Source organism: Branchiostoma lanceolatum, chromosome 2 (genome assembly GCF_035083965.1).
Source record: "Branchiostoma lanceolatum isolate klBraLanc5 chromosome 2, klBraLanc5.hap2, whole genome shotgun sequence".
NCBI classification, from domain to species: Eukaryota; Metazoa; Chordata; class Leptocardii; order Amphioxiformes; family Branchiostomatidae; genus Branchiostoma; species Branchiostoma lanceolatum.
Genome location: NC_089723.1, coordinates 29,792,389 through 29,812,445, shown reverse-complemented (window position 1 = coordinate 29,812,445; position 20,057 = coordinate 29,792,389). Strand labels below are relative to the sequence as shown.

The following is a 20,057-nucleotide window of genomic DNA, read 5'->3' as shown; positions in this document are numbered from 1 at the left end:
TTATTGTGTATGCTTTTTCGCTTAAGTCTGCATATTTAGATATATCGATATTGCATCAGTACCAATAATTCTAAAATTCTACAAAGCACGCCATCTCCTTTATTTCACATTCCATGCCTGCATACTCAATGACAGTCGAGTCCATAATTGTCAACTCAACATGTTCTCACATGCAGTACAGCCCGGTTCTCACAGCGCTTAAAGCTATAAGTATCATGGAAACCTAGCGTACCTGTAAAGATTGATACCAAATTGTAACGCGTGGTTAAAAGATTATTTTCCGGGTCAATATTTCACTCTTGGTCAATATTTCCGATCTGATGAGCATCAGCAAAGGGATGATGGAAGGATGGAAAAGGGATGATGGAAGGAGTGAAAGTTACGTGAGTTAAATGAGATTCGTTGATTCAAGCTGGTTGGAAACTTGGCACTCATTCTCAATTCAAAATGACTTCAGGCGGGATATAATTCTACCGTATCATTTCTAAAGCCCATGTTAACCAGTTTGTTAAAGTTAGGTAATCAGATAAGTGACATTCACCATCATGTAGCTCCCTAGACAGGGTTCTTGCTGTTTTGTTTGACTTATTGTGCCCTGTGTTTTGGTTGTGTACAATAGTCCTGTTAGAGGTGCATATACAATATCCTACAATTATAATACTACTGTACTTGAAGTTATCGGTATTTTCAGTATAATTTGATTTGATAATTATCAGTGTTGTGGTAATAATTTTTATGATACCGCCACGATTAAAGCCCATCTTGCACCATCACCATATTCCTTGCATTCTTATGAGCTTGCACTTAGTTGAGTTTTGTTCAGACACTGAAGAAGAAAGCTGGAAATTATCATCGAGATGGTTTTGTCTGTTATTCAAATTCAAACTCCAGCCCCGATCCTGCCATCCGCTCACGATACTTCTGGTCCAACTTGGCACTCTGCTCGGCCGAGTAGTGGTTCTTCCAATCTCCAACGATGCCTAAGATAACAGAAAGTGGAATTTTGTTCTGTCATAAAATTGAGTATTAACCTCTATGTTGTTGTATTTATATACGTGACGGTAAATGTCAGTTTGTAGTCACGTCTGTCATTGCATTTAGTTGTACTTTATTGTTCTACAATAATTGTTCTAAATTACACTTCGGATTGACCCCCGATGCAATGAGGAAAATCCCTACCTTTCCTGATGATTTCCTTCCTGCCTTCCTGCTCTTCGAAATCCTTCCTCATGGACTCGAAGCTGCAGTTGGTCAGCACGCGGGCCAGGTCTTCATCGGTCAGCTCTTTCTCCAGGAAGGCTGATATGGTCTTCACTGATGAGGGGAAATCCTGAATACAAGTTTTTTTTTCAACCATCAGTATTGTGAATTTACATCAATTACATTATTTTATGTACTTCTGTTTTATTTATGGACGTTTGGCTGGTTTGATGCATTTATCTTGTGTTATTTGCCATACATTGCCCTGACGAGCTGAAAGGATGCTGACAAATTTGCAATTTTCTTCTCTTAAGTTTATTTTGTGATCTAGCCAAATCGAGAGGCCTCACTCATGGCTCTCGCTCAAGAACACCATAAAACAACAAACAAATCAGAAGAACAATTGTCTTTTAAATATGTACGCCTCACCTTTTTCAAGTCTTCGTACTTGACAAAGAGGAAATGTGGGTCATCCTTCCTTTGCCACCAGCCCAGCAAGTGGTCGAAGTAGTCACCATTATAACCTGTAGCACATGAATAAATTTACAAGCTGTTTTCCATCTAGGGCTACAAGAATCTGTTCTATAGCTAACTCTATGGTGAAGCCAGCTTTTCTAGGATTTAGTATTTGTTATCAACAGCAGGCTCGTACTAAAGTTAGACCCATACATGTGAAAAAAGTACAATGCATGTTTTGAACATTTTTCGCCTTCAAAAGTAGTCATCTGGTGCCAACAATATTAATGATGATAAAAATATTTTCTATATACCCTTCAAAAACTCTAGGTAGGTAGTGTCGGTCAAGGCATTGTAATTACATCACAACACATGCATGTTTTGCTGTTGTATAAAACAGTAACTTACAACTTTAAATGTCATCCTCTTGGACAGTACAAAAAACTATGCAAATTGTCCTCTATAAAAGTGTGCAGCAATGCACAGTTTAAACTTCACTAATTCTAATTCAAACTCACATTTTCCATCTAGGAAGTCTTTTGCGTGTTGCTCCCAAGTTTGAGGTGAGTTTACTAGTTGAAACCTCTGTCGGTAATAGTAGTTCGACACAGAAACATCCTTGGGGTTTCGCAACATGACGATGACTTTCACCTACAAAGGATGATAGAAACCATCTTCAACGTAAATGCTATGTTTTAATTACATTGCATACTTTCACATATACAACTAAAGTTCCACGACCCCATACCTTCGCCGAGTGATGTAAGCCTATATGCAAATGATGACCTCATTTGCATGAATTATGTCAGTCGATCATCTTTTCTACCCAAATAACACAAAGTGTTCAAACTATGAAAATCTTATCTTAGCAAAGAAGGTTGTTGAAGTATTTCCTCATAAATTATGTAGATGAGGCCCTCATTCGCATAATGCAGGTCTGATTATGTCTACATCTACTTAACTTCCAAATGCTGCAAGACTGAAATCCCCATCAATTACTATTTTTGAGTTATAGTTTGTTTTTGTTTTTATTTTTACATAATTGATATATAGTGATGTCCCTCTCTTTCTCAGTTACACATGTCACATGTTTATGCGTCCTATAATGGAATACAGCGGATTTATAACCTTTCCTCATTAGCTATGCAAATTAGCTTCTGATTTGCATAATAAGCATACAATCTTGTCAATCATCACTCAAGCTATCTACAGACCAAATATAATGACGATCCATCTACCCCTTCATGAGCTATTCCCATTCAAAGTTTAAAACGAAATCGGCTCCTACAGTTCCGCTAGGGGGGGGGGGGGCAAACCTACACAACTTACTCTCCCCCCGCCCCTTAAGAGCTATCTACCACTCAAAAAATCTACCACTCAAAAACCATGACAATACTAGTAGCACGTCCAGAACACGAGATATCGAACCAATAGTTCCGCTGCAGTACCATAGCAAGCCACGAGCAAGGAGGTCTTGCAAAATGCTTAAAAAATTGTTTTTTTCTTTATTGTGTTGGAAAACAGCTTATATAGATATCATCATCGTAATTTCATTAAGATGCAAATACGCTACTAAACCTTGTTGATTGGAGTTGACAGGCCTGGAGGTGCCAGTTGAAATGGAAGATGGGTCCATATCAGCCGGGGAGATGGAGCCTGTTGTAGCTGGGCGTAGACTGGCTGTACCTGTCCAAAATGTAGATGGAAAAACTCAAGTGTCTTCGGTAACGCTGTTTCAGGCTTTCCACCCAGAATTTCATGCACGATCTGATGCATCCAGTTTGTACCTGCGAGTATAATAAGTAGTTAATTACGTTTTTGACAACAACGTAGAGTGGTAAAAGTTTAAGTAGAATACTCTTGAAATCTTGTCTTGCCTTGCGTTTCCGAGAGGGACGTACGGTAACACCTCCCCATCTTTAAATCAGGATATGCACATAAATCTCACAAACCGTTTTAAGATAACAACGCCCATATCAACTCATAGCATTCAGTATGAATGACATGAGTTGGCATAGAATTTCCTGAAATTTTAATGCATCCAGCATGCATGATGTACATCTGGAAATTGTAACTGAGTTCTGTGAAGTCATACCCTGAACTATCTAGAGATTTTGTAAAGGTTTATGCAAAAATTACATAATCTATACATAGTGATGTTTACATTTACCTTACTTACACATGTTGCAAGTATTGAAAATTGAAGGACCTATGGCATTTTTGTATTAATTGTGCAAAAATGTTTCCCTATTTTTTGTTTGGTATCTGTTAATGTTCCACCTGCTATAAATTACATGGGTGACATGTATCAAAAAGTCCTGATATTGAAAACACTGGAGCTATAGAGGTTCCTCATGAGTTATGCAAATTAAGTCCTCATTTGCATAAGTTTATTTCAATTGTCTACATCTCTATCTAAGCTACCTGCATGCCCAATATGACGGAAATCCCTTCTTCCTTTTTCATTTATTCTCTGGAAGATTTTAACCAAAGCGCAGTTCTAGAACAGGCTGCTAGGGGCTCCAACCCTATGTCGCTTCCTTCTGAGCACAAGAGATAGCTACCACTTCTATTGGGTGATCAAATCAAAAGATACAAAACCCGAAAGTTCAGCTGCAGTGACAAGCCGCTAAGGGTCCCAAAATCTAATCCTTTCAAGGTCTCGTTTCCCGGACGTTTCTGCATTAATTATACAAATGAGGTTCTCATTAGCATAACACACATTCCGTTGTATTCACCTTTCCTAGAGCTACTCACACCTCCAACATGACCTCCGTAGCTTTTACCGTACGGGAAAGTTTCTGCATTAATAGAGCTGCCACCCTACATCAACTTCTTGTTTGGATAGAAGAAGGAAGAAGAACGCCAGCAAACAACAACATATTTCCCCTATACCCTATACAGGGAACAGGGAGGAAAATATAATTAGGGCTAGTATCTCCGATCTGCACGTTACCTTTTTGAGTGAACGTTAAGCCGTCTGTGCGGTGTTTGTTTTTGACAGCCACAAGCGCGTTAAAGATCCCCTCACACTTGTTGATACGTTTATTGCTCGTTCGTGGAAAGTAGCAAGGTTTATCATTTCGAAGGGAAGAATGTTGGCAATGTACAAAATACAATATGGTGTTTAAATGTGAGCGTCACTAAATATGAGATTCTTACAATTAGCTCAAACTCTAAGTTACACCTACCGCTTTTGGGATAGCTTAATACGACCACATCTCCGTCGCGCATCTCGAAAGTCTTCATCGCATCGAGGCTCTCCTTAGGAACCATACCTATCATCGGAATGCCTTCATACTCGTGATCCGTGTAGGGGGGCTCAAATGGTGGTCTATCTTCAGATGATGTCATTCTGAATATCGGAACAAATGTTGATCTTATTTATCACTTATCACAGTAATTATAGGGGCACATTTGTTCTGACTGGTTGGTGCCATAGATATACTGCATGTCAAGCACGGTGGAAAACGAAACACATTTTATTTCAAGTTACGCTATATACCCCTTCTACGATCAACAAAGAAAGGCGCTGTTTCAAGAGGCCACCAAATTCCATCCAAACTTCTTCATGTTAACAGACAAAAAGAAAACTACTCTCCTCTTAACATCACAAAACCCACACATTATAGAAAAAGTGGGATCATTCGTCTTCCACTGTCTCGGAAAAAGAAGTCAAACCCAAATAAGATAGAATTTAGTGTTAGTATTTAGACTAGAAAGGTCACATGCTGTATTGATATATATTGTCTGTCCGTCCTTTCATGTTACATGTACTTGCAATTAGCCTACGGGCAAGAACTTGCAATAAACTCATTATCATATATATACACATTCTTAAAACTAAAAGAACTACACGACGTGTTCTATGTCATCTCAACCTGCATCAGCAGTTTAGGGTCACTGATCGTAAGAACAAAACATCGAATTTGCATTATGTCAACACTCAATTCAAGTACTATTGACCTTGCTTTGACACCGGCCCAAATTTGCAAAGCTTCAAGTAACAATTTATCGTGACACACTCTCTTCACTTTGATACAGCGAAACACAGTTAACGGTTACATGTTAGAAGAGCTTCGATTATCAAAACTGCATTTCGTTCTTTCCCCGCAGTTATTACCTCGTATTCATAACGAGGCCATACTGATATGTAAGGCCTTGAAATCAAGGCCTGTGTTTGCCGCGGAATAGCCTTGCACTAAGGGGGAGGGGCAAGACGTGAAGGCCATTTCATGCTTTCAGACGGTTACATGAATAGGCATGTTGGTTAAAACTGTGACAATGATCTTAAAGCCAAACCCACAAAAGAGCGGAAATCGTGACAATTATCACTGCTTCAAAAGCACATGTAAGCCAATAGATATAACCAAGAAAGTAAAGATATGTTACGTTACCTGCTGTGTATGTACTACACAAGAAACTACCGTGTTCGTCCAACTCGTTTAAGCCCTGGTGTGTTGTTTACGTCTCAGTGGCAGCCGATGTACTTTACTCCATGAACTACGCCCTGACCTATTCCCTAGTGACGTAGTCACAGTGTCATTGACCGCAGGAATAAACTTCATTCAGATTTCCCAGTAGCTGTCGGTGCCGGGCAATTTGTACGGTGGACCCCCAGATGATTCATTCGATTCGCAATTTAAGGAGATGCCCCCCCCCCAGTTGGTTTTATTCGCACTTTGAGGGGGGGTGTCGGCGTAATAATGAGTTACTCAATAACATTAATGTGTATATTAGCCGGGTACATGTTTTCACCGGATTAGGTTACGGCTAACGGGCTAAAATCAACCGGGGGCCGACAAAACCACCAAAATAGCCTGCCCGAAATTGCCCAGAAAATTAACAATTGATGTGGATTTTCTTTGTTTTAAACTTTGAGAAACTAAATTTCTACGTGGAAATACAAATGATAGTTGCGTATAAATCTATGTATTTGATATATTTTCTCTCACGCTATATCTTTTATTTCTCATTCCCTGCCTGCATTCTAAAAGACAGTCCATGATTGTCATTACTCAACATGTTCTAACATAGTACAGTCTGACTCTCACAGCGCTTAACCCTGTGAATATCACATTGTAACACGTCGGTAACTATCGGGTTAATAATTCATTCTTGGTGAACATATGCATTTCTGATCTGATGAATATCATCATGAGGCTGGGGACCAATCAAATACGGTAGCTTTTCTCACTACGTTACATCAATTAGTTCAGCATCGTTACTACTGTTGGTAGGAACTTTGACGCTATTGCTAAATTCGAAATGATTTACTTAGGGCGAAATATATCACTACCGTGTCATTTTTTAGAACCATGTAAACCAGCATGTCAAAGTAGGAGACTGATCTATCAGATAAGTGACATTCATGATCATGTGGCCCATAGATCGACTTCTTGGCTGTTTTGTTTTGGCTTATTGTGTGCTGTTCTGACAGATTACCAGTTCTGTAAGAGATTCACAGTATTCTGCAGTAGTAATCCTGTACTTAACACTATCGACATTTTCTGTTTAATGACCTAACAATTATTAGTGTTGTGGTGACAACTTTTATAATACCTTTACACCATGGCACCATCGCCATATTCCTTGCATTCATTATAAGTTCTAATTCCCGAGATAGGTTTGTCAGTTACTCAAATTCAAACTCCAGCCCCGATCCTGCCATCCCCTCACGATACTTCCGGTCCAACCTGGCACTCTGCTCGGCCGAGTAGTGGTTCTTCCAATCTCCAGCGATACCTTAAAGGAAAGCTACACAAAAAATTGAAAATCCTTCTATGCTATGCTTGATATATTCCAAAGTCAAAGTCTTACTTCAAGTTGTTTCACATAAGTCCGTCATAGTTCTGGGATTTTCCACAGTTTGCAACTTATGTCGTGCTGAAGCCTTCTCACCTGAGAATTGAATTATATGACGTCGGTGTTTCAAATTTTTCACCTGACGATTGTATTATATGACGTCAGTATTTTAAAATTCAATCATCAGGTGAAAAATTTGAAACACTGACGTCATATAATTCAATCATCAGGTGAGAAGGCGTCAGCACGGCATAAGTACTGCAATAAACGCTGCAGTACCATAGAATCTGCTTGGGAATAAACCATAACATTTTAAGTAACACAGTTACCTGTTAGAAGAGCTTCGGAGCTATGGAGACCTTAATCCGCTTTTACAATACAGAATGTACATTGTTGGTAACCTATAATATCTATCATCATTTGACATCTTAACCAATACAAAAACATTATTATCTCTTCATTGTTCTGCATCGGACGTTTACATCCTTTAGCTGTCAATTTCGAGCATATTTTGTCTCATGTTGCACATGTTATTTAGAAGTGCCGCTTATTATACAGTATAAGCGTATAACGGCATCACTGTATATGTCCCTATGTATGCAGTCTTTGTAGTGTACATGGCCAAGATGTAGCAATTGTAAAAGCAACGGAATGTTAACCTTAAATGTTTGTCTATACTATGTATTAGGATTCTATATATTTGAATTGATAAATATGTAGACCTATCACGATTAAAACGTTAGAATGGACCAAATGATGTGGACCTGGATTTGTGGCTTTCTATGCTGATGAAGTAATAAACGAATTAATGAATTAATGAATTAAAGAATTAATGAATTAATGAATTGATGAATTGATGAATCGATGAATCGACGAATCGACGAATCGACGAATCGACGAAAAGACGAATAGACGAATTGACGTATTGATGAATTGATGAATTGGTGAATTAATGAATTAAGGAATTAATGGATTAATGGATAAATGAATTAATGAAAGATAATTTATTTTCCAAAGCATTTTTATTTTTTCTACACCACATATAAATTGACATGGCGTCCCCTTTGACTTTGTAAATATGTCCACTTCAATGCTCTCCCAAGGGAGGAATAAAGTACAAGAACGATAATGAATGAATGACCTTTATCGCTAAACAATCGCACATGGTAGAAGGTGCGGCAACAACTACTTAGTACTAGTATTTAAGAGCAATACCGCGAGGCTAATCTATCCTAAATTCAAAACCACAAAATATTATCGATAATAGAATATGATAATAGAAATAGGAAAATGTAAGGTAAGTTTCGTACGGTCAACTACAAATAACAAAATAGAAACGAGAATAAAATTCCCATCATTTATTAGCATGGAATTATAGCATTTTCTCTTCTATGTTAGTTCACACGAATCCTTCCGCTTCTATATTACGTGAGAGAAACGGAGAAAATACTCTCCCGCCATTGGCATTCTATACCGCCGGAGTATTTTCGACTTTGCGGAAGGTAGGACACAAAGAGGACCGAGCGTTTGCGCTTAGGTGACAGGGCCCACCCAGACCCTTCGATCGAGAGCCTATTCTCCGCCCGCCCGTCCCTCGTGCGTCGGTGAGCGAGCGAGGAAAGGTTTCACCTGTCGAACCATGACGTCATCAGAAGCGCGGACAGCTCCAGAACGGAGGAAAATCGCTCTTGGCGATCGGAAAGACCTGAGTGGGATCCGTTCACTGATACATTAATAATAATAATGATAAGTTTATTGCAGATTCATGCCCGTATGCTAATTGCAAGTTGACAACAATGACGATGTACAAACATAAAGTAAAACATAAGGCATACATGTGATAAAAGATCGTACTATATTGCTAGTCTACAATAAGTTTCTATATCTACCGTACTAATGCGTGGTTTGACTTCTTCTTTGACAGCAGTGGACAACAAAAAGTCCCACACTTTCGATGATGAGTGGGCCATTTCAAAAGGAATTTCTGTGTATTTCTTAATCTAGACATTAGCTTTTAGAGATTTCGGATACTTTCGTGAATAATCTGTTTCTTTCGGCTTCGAATTTGGGACATTCGCTTATAAAATGTAGTTCATTAATAGAACAGCCTTCAACAGGGGGTGTGGTGAAATCTCATCTAACTTGAACTTCTGGGTCGTTGATATGCCGGAATTGACCTCCTTTTTTTTACCTAAACACAGACGGGACAGTCCAGTTTTGCAGGGGTGGTACAGATTGGAGGTTCGAGATGTAGGTAAATGTTTTAATTTAAGATGGCTTTAGCCATGATTTGCATAAAAGGCCATTTTAATGGTCCCTATACGGCCTACCCCATACCAGAGTAGAGTTGGAAGGGTCCACAATAAATTTGAACGCGGCCTCAAAGCAAATGAATGAATTCACTTCACCAACATTAAGGATTCATTATATCAAACGGATTCGAGGGTTTTCTTTTTGGGAAATTTGAGAAACTGAATTTTATGTGGAATTGTAAATGATCTATCAAGCCTCCTTGATCTTCTAGTGTAAATGGTAGGGCCCACACAGTTTACTTCCGGGTCAGGGCAACACATGTTCAGTCCGGAAGCAAACAGCTTCGGAAGGACCAGGCGATTCGTCAATCTCTGATCCAAAGATTACTTTAGATTTTGGAAACATTAACATAACAGGGGCTGTTGGGTACCAAGGTATGAGTAGCGACTGTTTGATTCTTTGTGTCACGGTAATTTTCGCAGATATATCGTTTTCCCCGCTCCCAGTACGAAGCTAAGCTTACGCAAGGCCCGCGGCTTTACAAAGATAGTATGTGTGATGTACTTTTAGCCGGTAGTTCTCTGGTATGTCACGTTATTTTCCGTAATCCGACTCAAGAAACAATTATTTACGTCGCGCACATTTAGTTGCCGAGGCCACTCAGTAGGAAGACGTTTTAGTGTCTTACACAGGTTACACAACATTTGCACTGTTATCTGTAGTAATCACAACAGACGACAGGGGGCGCCATTATGTGTGTACCTTCTATCAGCTGATTTTAACCTTGTTTTGACAGTCTAGCTGCTGATGACCCTATCCAGATTATTTCTGATCGAATAGAATTGTCCTTCGCAAATTGCACATGGAGAGATACCATGAGAATCCAAATTTCACACCTTTGGTTGTATGCTGTGAATTGATTGAACAACTCCTCTTTTTTTTCAGATACCAACATGGCATCTTTTACCTTGAGTCAAGCTTCCAGGGGAGGCTGTTTAAGACTAGGGTTACAAACGTACTTCAGAAGATACTGTACAGAAGCCAGCTTTTTCCTGGTTTCTCCCATGACTGTATCTCCCACTGCTATTAGATTTTACTCCCAAGCAAAGAATCCCTCCACGCATTATCAAGTCATGTGCTATTCCACAACCACATTACAAAAGTCAACGATTCCTAAGCATCATACAGTTCGCAAGAGAAACCTAAATGAAAGGCATCATGACAGAAGTGGCCAGTTTAGGATCAAGGACTTTTTAGAACGTCCAAAGTGGGAAGAAAAATTTGATCAGAAGGCGGCTACAAGAAGCTTCTATGAAGACTCGGACAGGTATCTCACAGCTCACAACTTCCTTCAGTCTCATCGTTGCAAAGGAAGTGAAAATGATGTAGACATTGAGAGTGTCTTAGCTGCAATCAGTGACAGCAAAGGAGATGTTAGTCCTGCAGTTCTGGCCGACAGTCTGTCGGCTTTAGCTAGACAACCACAGAAGAGGATTTCTCAGTTTTTACTGAGTGATCATTACGACCCATGTCTCACAATGGTATCAAACTATTGCAAAATGTTCACGGACAAAGATTTCGTAACTGTTTTAGTCTCCCTTCACAACTTAGGGATCCCAGTTTGGCATCGCATCTACAGGAAGTTTATTTCGGAGTGCGAAAGGCGGGTCTATAATTGGGACATTGATACGATGTTACTTGTATCCGACACCTGGCGAGCGATTGGCCGGGTAGTTGTTGATTACAACGGTCGGATGTTGAAGCGCGTGGAGCCACAGTATCTCGAGCTGACCCATCACCAACTGGTGCAGCTGCTCTATGTGATCGGAGAAAACAGGACAGCACCGTTAACTCTCATGAAGAAACTAGAAGACATGGTGCTTTCATATGTTAATGATCTAAATGGAAAAGAGATTGCGGCAATCTGCTTGGGTTACTTCAAGTCGCAGACTATCATATCGTCTGCTGCACTGTTGCAAATCCTGGGGGACAAAGCCTGCGAACATTTTGACCAACTAGATTTCTTCAGTGCCGTCAGTGTCTTCAAGGCCTTCAGACATGCCACGACAGTCCACTTGCCTCTCTTCAAGAAGGCTGCTGCAACCTTTTCCAGCGTTATCCAAGACCTACCGCTCGTGTCTGTGATGCAGTTGGTCTTCACGTATGGAGCGCTACACATTATCGACAAGGACTTGCTCGAAGCTGTGTCTGAGAAAGCTGTGAAAGATGCCAGACTGTGTCGGATCAAAGACATCGCCAAGTTCTTGTGGACGTTTGCACAGCTTAACTTTCGTCCAGCCAACGTTGACCTGTTTCTTGATACTATGGTAAAGGTATGTGTCTTCTGCAGGGCAAAGCTAAGTGTGTCGTGAAGTCTTTTGAAATACCTTTCAGTGTATTTTACTCTTTAACTTCATCCCCACTCACCAGATGCAGAGATACTGTAACAGCTAACTGTTATATAATATATCAGCATCATACCCAGGCAAACCACTGTATACTAGTAATCCATCCTTCTGGGGCATTATGGTAGAGCTCTTGTTCCCAGGCGAGGGTGCTGTGAAGTTGCCAACCAATCACAGCTCCTCCTGACCATAAGAGACGACCTGATTGGCTGGTAACTTCCAATGACCATTTTGGGACCTTAGCCAGCAATAACAGCAAGAGGTGCTAGGAAGTATCTGATTGGCTGGCAGCTGTCTGGCACTAAGGCCTCAGAAGGATGTATTGTAGGGATAGGCTGTTTATCTGAGGGTATGCTGCAAACATTGTGTTGAATACAAGCTAGCTGTACATAGCCCTGTGACAGGCATGTCACAGGGATGTTTCACCTTTAAATTGGTCCTTTGGCAGTATCAAGGCTTGTGTCGTCTACATGTAATTGTATCATACAAGATCATACTTCCCCTTGGCATTCCCCTTGGCATTCTACCTTGTCTATATCAGCCATAAAGAATTGATAAAGCCAGAGACGCTGTCAACCTTTGATATTTCTGTGGTTTATTCTGCAGGAGTTGTATGCCCGCTCCTCTGAGTTCCAGACCTTCCCAGAACACCTGGTGTACAGTGTGGTGGCGCTGGCTTACATGGAGAGGTTCCCGTATGACCTCATCAACACTGTGTTCAATCCAGACACCCTGCAGCAGATACAAAGTCAGTTTTGTTTGTTTGTTTGTATTCCATACCTGGTAAACCGCCTCATGGCATAAAACACCAGGTTTGTACTGAAGAGTACAAGCTGCATAATATTATTTGGATAGATCCATTTGATCCACTCCCATTGGGAAGGACCCGTACTCTTTTGGATAAATTTGTTGTGGGTTCTTTAACATGTGCTCGAGGTATGGCTATCCTCAAACATGGGACCTCCATTTAACATCCTATCCGAGGGACGTCCCTAACTGACGCTAGGTACTCATTTCTGTCTGAGTGAAGTGAGGAAAGTCGTGTACTGTTAAGTGCATTTCCCACAAAGTCGTGGCGTGTCGGTATTCAAACCCAGGACCAACAGCAGAACATTGGATCATCCACCTAACAATTCCTGTTTCTAGATTGAAAATAGGTAACGTTATCTCTTCGAACATACGGACCTTTTGACTTAATGAAAGAATTTGAGAATGGTCATACATGTACCACAGGTTTTCAGATACAACTTATACATATACATGTAACATTAACCTTTTTTGAATGTCCCTACCAGAGTACTGTCCCTGGGAGACCATGCGTGACCTGTATGTTATTGATGGTACAGTCGGAGTGGAGTGTGAGGACTATACCGGACACAGGCTCTCTCAGGAGTTCATCAAACAACTACCAGAGGTCAGAGGTCCAACTTGTTGATGCCACAAGAATGACATTACCCTAAAGTGGTCATTTTTGAGGTCTCATACAACAATTTTGCTGTACCATTGGATTTGATAACAAAATAAAAATTACAACTCTTATGGCCCCATATGCAATAAACAATGCCAAGCACACTTATTTTTTAAGCTATGAAAAGATATCCCCCTAAATCCAATGGGTAAACGATATTTAGAGCATTTATAACTGCAATTAGGCACTATCCACAATAGGCTTTCTTTGGCCGCCAGTCATAGTCATTATTTCTTTCCATGATATTTTGCATGTGGTGAGAACCAATCAAAGATTAGATTTTTGGCCCCCTATCAGCTTTCTTTGGTACTGCGTTTGGTTTTTGTACGTCGTGTTTGGAAAAAGCCATAGTCACTATTTATTTCCATGATATTACCTACATGGTGAGAACCAGTCAAAGAAATAATTAGATTTTTTGCCCCTGGCAGCTTTTTTTGGTACTACATTGATTGAGTTGGAATAAGCTACATGTATGATGATAAGTATTTTGTTATATTCCAGGGTGCAGGAGGCAGTGTGAAACATGAGCTGACGTACCGGGAGAACCTAGCGGAGGTGGTCAGGGTACTGGAACAGATGATGGGGAGGAAACAACTCAAGGTTCATCACATCCTGCCACACTTCAAGTCTACAGGTTAGACATGTAACTTACATCTCCCACTATTATACTCGCGCATATTTGGTGTCACTGTGCGTGTCTGTGGCGCAGTGGCGGGATGTTTGGCCCAGAACCCACTAATGTACTCGCGCACAGGCACTGGGCCCCTGGGGGGCGTTGGGGTCTTTCTACAGTGGGTGTTCAGGATCATAGTGAATAAACGATGTGTAGTTCTACATGTTTTGTGCGTGTCAGTTTGTGATTCCCTGGTTAAAAATGATTGGAGCAGTCAACAAGACAATCACTGTAAAAATGTAGACTATACAAATTACATGTAAACCAGTGTAACAGTTCAGAATAAACCCCCGACAGAATAGGCCCAGGTAGATCTATATTCTTGCCATGGGTACATTTGGCCTGTTACACTGGAAATCCTGCAAGATTTTGGAATTCTATTGATATATTTTTTATTGTAGATATAGAGATACATCGGAACCAGACAAACCAGGCGGTGATGATGACTGGTTGTTGTTTTGTTGTTGTTTGATCCTGTAGATATAGAGATACATGTGGACCAGACAAACCAGGCAGTGGCAATGACTGTTTGTTGTTTTAGATTTGTTGTTGTTTATTCCTGTAGATATAGAGATACATGTGGACCAGACAAACCATGCAGTGACAATGACTGTTGTTGTTTTGTTGTTGTTAATTCCTTAGAGATACGTGTGGACCAGACAAACCATGCAGTGACAATGACTGTTGTTGTTTCGTTGTTGTTTATTCCTGTAGATATAGAGATCCATGTGGACCAGACAAACCAGGCAATGATGATGACTGGTTCTGTTTCTACACCTCCTGGCAAGAACAAACAAGCAAACATCCGGCTGGATGACAACCTCATTGATGTTCTAACTGGTGAGAGGCTTTAACAATCTGTGTGCTTACACCCGCTGTTACCAATACAACTTAGTGGTCTTACACATTGTAAATGGGCTCACGGCAGTAAGAAGGTTAACATCTTGTTGTTCTGAAAATGTTTGTTTTATTGGAAGATGATAGATTATAACATTGTTAAAACTCATTTTGTCAATAAGAAGAAATTTCGTCTGCATACGTTTTGTCCTTAGATTTGTCACTTAATTACTCTCCACTTGTAATTACCATGAGAGTTCATTGCATCATGCTCTTCCCAATGTAAGAAAAGTCACTTGTAAACTTAGTTGGTTTGTTGTCAAGGACCACAGGAAGAATAGCTACATTCATATTGTAAGCTAATTGTGGATCCCAAATAAAGTCAAGTCATGCCTGACCATTATGCAAAACAATTCAATGTTAATTTATGACCTCTGAAAAAGTTAAAATCTTTTGCATTCTCCTGTTGCTTTTAACTTTGTTGAATTAGACACTGGCAAGTTGGCAACAGGCCTGACCTTCTAACTATGTATCACATGGCCTAAAGCTGGTCACAGTGTACAATTTGATAATTTATGTTGATTATTTTTGTACTGCAGGTACAAAATCAGAAAGTAGTTTGGAGGAGGAAGAGGAAGTCGAACCTGAAAACCAAGACACAGAAAATATAACAAGGTACATTATTACTTAATCTGGATTGGCTGGAAATTTTGGTCTAATAATAGCCACAGAAAATCAGCCATTAAATGACGATTGTGGTTGAATTTTAAAGGAAACCAAAATTTAAGATTCAAAATACTAAATCTATGCATGCTAAATATACCCAAAACGGCATTACACTGACTCCTGTAGTCGTTTGAAAATTGCGTCATAAGCGGGCGCCTGGGACTGGCGGCCACAGTATCATGTTACTTATAGCTAGGAAATCCCGCTTGTGTCAAAACGTGAAGGTGGGGAGAGAGAGCATTAGCTCTCTGTGCTGTTGTAGGCTGTTGTCATCCTTTGGGAATGAATGCTGTCATCCTTTGGGAACATTATCACCATCAAAGCTTCACACCTAACCATTACTCACCATACCTATAAACAGACCATAATTCCTTTGTTGTCATAGGACGCAGAATTTGAAAATAAAAGATTTTATGTAATTTTCAAGTACATTTGGCCAGAAAAAGGGTTTTATTATCACTTGCAACTCAGTCTTAGTTAGTATACTAGTAAAAGTGGTTGAATTGTATTGTCTACACTTGAACTTCAGTGATGTAAATCCTCCCCCCTCCCCAGACTGGCCGTACAGGTCACCAGTATGAAGCACCACCTCTACAACAGCCACTCTCTGCTGGGGGTCCATCAGATGAAGAGGAGACAACTCAGGAAGCTGGGGTACCAGGTCGTAGAGGTGAGAACATCAGGCATCAGACACATTACATAGCAGGGTCTTCCCCTGAGGCGTCGCCCAAAAGATCTGTGTATAACCTCCTTGGTATATCTGATACTGTAATTCTTGTTTCTTTCACTTTATGCTCACTGTTTTCACGGTCACCTCTGTACCATGAACTAATCATCTGATGACTGTGAAAAAACCTGTTGTTACATGTATCTATGAAGCTTCACACACCTGTACTGTAAATCACTTGCCACCACTGTGCAGTTAGAGTTCAGTGAAAATGTCCATTTTCCTTACACTGTGAAGATTTGCCACCATGCAGATAAAGTGAATTACAGTACACAGATCTTTTGGCAACACCTCAGGGGAGGAGCCAACACATCAGGGATGGAACCTGGGTAAAGGTGTTGGCCACAATTTGAAGGCATTATAAAAATTCCACCTATGTGAGAGTCCATGAATGCATTCTGTAGAGGATTCATTTTTGGCTACACCTCATGGGGCTGGTCCAGATACGTAGCAGATAAGAACCCTGGAGCTTCTGGCCTTTGTAAGCTTCTGTATTAACATAATTTATGGCTGTTTTTAAGCCACTGTACAATCCACCTTAACTTTGAAAAAAAAAACCTTGAGAATTGTCAAACTGATTTTGTATCAGGCATAATGGAATGATGTTAAATAACAGATAAAATAGACCCACAGACAAAAATTGATTGCCTTGTTTAACATTGCATATAATTTTTTTACAATTATTGCAGGAAACAGAACAATTTTTTGCCTCTTCTTGGTATTCCCTATAGCCTTTTACTATTGACATAAAGCTTGTTGCAGTTTAATGATATTGGTACATTTGTATTCCTCACAGATTCCCTACTATGAGTGGCTAGAGCTACCCAGGCACCCTAACAATGAAAGGAAGGAATACCTCAGGAAGAAAATATTTGGTCATAACAAGTAGACTCAAATATGCTTGTTATGTCAATCTTCCATTTGCTGCTGTCATATTGTAATGGGCATAACTGCAATAAGTATTGTAACTTGTCATAATGTTACTCATTGCCCAATATTTGCTGTCAGTTTCATTGGGCGAAACATCAGTAATATGATTTTAATTGTGATTTTCAATTTTGTGCTTTTCTTGATAAACACATGATGTAGAAAGTGTATGAAGTATGAAAAATAAAGTTTGAACCCATTTTTTTCTTTACTGAGTTTTGACACTTTGTGTATGTGATGGTTGTAATGCATTTGGGCACAACAGATTAAGTAATATTGATATTGACACTTAGGAATGCAATACTGTCTGACAGTGTACGGAAAGTGAATGGAATAGATGGAAAGAAAGTTGCTTTTTCCTGTGAATTTTCTTAGACAGGGAAAGCACATTTAGCATTCATGTACTTAATCATTCAACTTACAGGTGCTAGATGTAGGTCAAATGTGGCAACCTTTAAGTTTCTGAACAAAGGAAAATCAGTGGTTTTCATTTCAACATTTTAAAAACAGTTACACTGACAAGCTGCTTTTTTCAGTTATAGTTGGAATTTGATTCTGTAATTTTTGAACAGTAAAAGAGTTGATGTTAGTTGTCTCACCTTTTACCAGCTAAAGTTTTGTGTAATGGCTACATACAAGTTTTTGATAATAGCTTAAATTATAACATAATTTTTTAAGATGGAAAACTACAAATGTGGAGTATATGACTAAATGATAACAAAATGCCTGAATCACACATCAAAGTGTGGCTGTTAAAAAACATGATTACCAGTTTATCAAATATGACTTCTGACACAGTGTCTTTAAAAACAACTTTCCCTTGTTGTGAGGTTCCTGCATAATTATACAAACCTAAAGATCACAAGTACACACTCTGCTAACAATACAGCACATTGAAAGAATAGTTCCCACAAGCAATAGCAAGGTGTCAATGTACAGCACACAATGCCAAAGTCAACACTATCCAGTCAACAAAATAAATACTTAGTAATGTATTTCTTGTCTGAAAGATTTAAATCAATAAACCTGTCTTGTATCAGTTCACATGGTACATGTCGGAAGAATTACAGCAAAAGGGGATATACACAGCAAGACTTGATTGTTAGCTCTAACATCTTATGCATGTGCGATATGCGAAATACTGAACACCCACAGGTTATAATTATATACAGTCATCAAAATAGCTCTGTACACAGCACTGCATGTACAAAAATTTTACCCTTTTTGTTCATTTTCACGGATCAAATTGAATGGTAAAAGAGAACTATGGGGAACAGGGCAAATGGCATCAACATAGACCAGACACAGTATGCACTGAAATGGTAATGATGTTAGTTGACACCTGCGCTACCTATAGTGTCTCCAAGCATGCAATGAGATTTGTGACAAGGCCTACATGTATGTGGTACCAGAAGGGAAGACTGTTTTTAACCTAATTGGTAACAATTATTACCGTTATTAATGTACAAATTTGGTATGGGTCAGATATTGTCTGTAGCCGCTGTGTAGCGTGAGTCGTGGTTCCAGAATTGAGGGATGAACAGAGGTGTACACATCAGGCTTTCTTGAAGATTTCCATGACCTCTATCCCATCAGATCTTATTCACAGCCTCTTGTAACATTACAAATATTATTTAAGTTGGGAGAAACATTCATTTGATTCCACAGAAACATTTTTGTGTCCAAGGCAATAGGGAAGGACAGGCACCGGTATGTTAATGTTTCCAGCAGTTTAGAGTTAGCCAACATTTTCATATTTCAGAAGCCAATGTATTACTAAATGTTGCAAACATATGTGAAACTACATGTGTATCAAGAATTATTGACAATTTACATGACATTGTGTTTGCATTTGTGTAGACCTTGCTAGAAGCTCCCCCTTTCTGTTTTTGTTAGTATTACAGGTTTTCACCCAAAAAATATTTTAAGATTTTCACTTGGCTCTTAATCACATATCAAAACAACCAGTCTGAAGCCCTGCTGCTTTCCTACACCAATTGTGGAAAACAAAAATATTTAGACAGTGGAGTTTCTTTACACAAGCCAGTCTATATTGGTGTAAAGCATTTGGTACTAACACCTTCATGCCACATACTGACTTAGTTAACCGAAGGTTACATAGACCTAGGTCTATATAACCTCCTTGGTTAACCTGTGCCAAATATAGCCACATTGCCCTGCAATGACAGCCAGCGGTTACATTCGGCCTAACAGTATTTTGTATGTGTGGATGGCCACAACAGGCAAGCAATTAAAACTCTTACTAAACTGAAATTTCTGTTACTTAGTTTAACAATCATGAGAACATTTCCATTTTGAGATGTGGTTCTCCACTTTTTAGGACTCTCACATCCTGTGTCCGAATTACTCTTGCCTAGGGCTGCGCACAGGTACAGGGTAACAATACAATATCACAGAAATCTTTTTGGTACAGGTCCAAAAAAATGAATGTTGATAAATACCAGTACGGTACCTAAATAAGATTACACTCAAACAGATACTTATTTTGTGACTGAAACCTGTAATTCCTACACAAAGATGAGATTTAGCATTGCAGGGAAAAAGCCAAAACACTGAATG

General features: G+C 39.5%; 2 protein-coding genes across 3 annotated transcripts; one reads left to right on the top strand and one right to left on the bottom strand.

The window, feature by feature from the left end:
• Nucleotides 1-144: 144 nt before the first annotated feature.
• On the bottom strand, nucleotides 145-6,828 carry LOC136428488 (amine sulfotransferase-like). Of its 2 annotated transcripts, XM_066418041.1 has the most exons (7): nucleotides 6,054-6,828; nucleotides 4,848-5,011; nucleotides 3,235-3,443; nucleotides 2,175-2,307; nucleotides 1,630-1,724; nucleotides 1,180-1,330; nucleotides 145-980 (listed from the first exon to the last, which is right to left on the bottom strand). In XM_066418041.1, the coding sequence occupies exons 2-7, from the start codon at nucleotides 5,008-5,010 to the stop codon at nucleotides 871-873; spliced, it is 861 nt and encodes a 286-aa protein (XP_066274138.1). In that variant the 5' UTR covers nucleotide 5,011; nucleotides 6,054-6,828; the 3' UTR covers nucleotides 145-870. The 2 variants fall into 2 exon arrangements, with proteins under 2 accessions (XP_066274138.1, XP_066274139.1); XM_066418042.1 differs by lacking the exon at nucleotides 6,054-6,828 and having other exon boundaries at nucleotides 4,848-6,042.
• Nucleotides 6,829-10,016: 3,188 nt separating this feature from the next.
• Nucleotides 10,017-17,683, top strand: LOC136428486 (FAST kinase domain-containing protein 5, mitochondrial-like). Its single transcript, XM_066418037.1, has 9 exons — nucleotides 10,017-10,148; nucleotides 10,660-12,047; nucleotides 12,726-12,867; nucleotides 13,415-13,533; nucleotides 14,089-14,221; nucleotides 14,975-15,100; nucleotides 15,697-15,772; nucleotides 16,379-16,493; nucleotides 17,347-17,683. Exons 2-9 carry the CDS (start codon nucleotides 10,668-10,670, stop codon nucleotides 17,437-17,439), a joined length of 2,184 nt encoding a protein of 727 aa, XP_066274134.1. The 5' UTR covers nucleotides 10,017-10,148; nucleotides 10,660-10,667; the 3' UTR covers nucleotides 17,440-17,683.
• The last annotated feature ends 2,374 nt before the right edge of the window (nucleotides 17,684-20,057 follow it).

What these genes read in the sequence shown, in the direction of transcription:
- LOC136428488 (XM_066418041.1), bottom strand. Translation starts at nt 5,010, where the DNA reads ATGACATCATCTGAAGATAGACCACCATTTGAGCCCCCCTACACGGAT. An exon ending in TGTCAACTCCAATCAACAAG is followed by an intron (nt 2,308 to 3,234) that starts GTTTAGTAGCGT and finishes CATCCTTTGTAG; the next exon opens with GTGAAAGTCATCGTCATGTT. An exon ending in GAAGGAAATCATCAGGAAAG is followed by an intron (nt 981 to 1,179) that starts GTAGGGATTTTC and finishes CTGTTATCTTAG; the next exon opens with GCATCGTTGGAGATTGGAAG.
- LOC136428486 (XM_066418037.1), top strand. Translation starts at nt 10,668, where the DNA reads ATGGCATCTTTTACCTTGAGTCAAGCTTCCAGGGGAGGCTGTTTAAGA. An exon ending in TTCTTGATACTATGGTAAAG is followed by an intron (nt 12,048 to 12,725) that starts GTATGTGTCTTC and finishes TTTATTCTGCAG; the next exon opens with GAGTTGTATGCCCGCTCCTC. An exon ending in GACACAGAAAATATAACAAG is followed by an intron (nt 15,773 to 16,378) that starts GTACATTATTAC and finishes CCCCCTCCCCAG; the next exon opens with ACTGGCCGTACAGGTCACCA.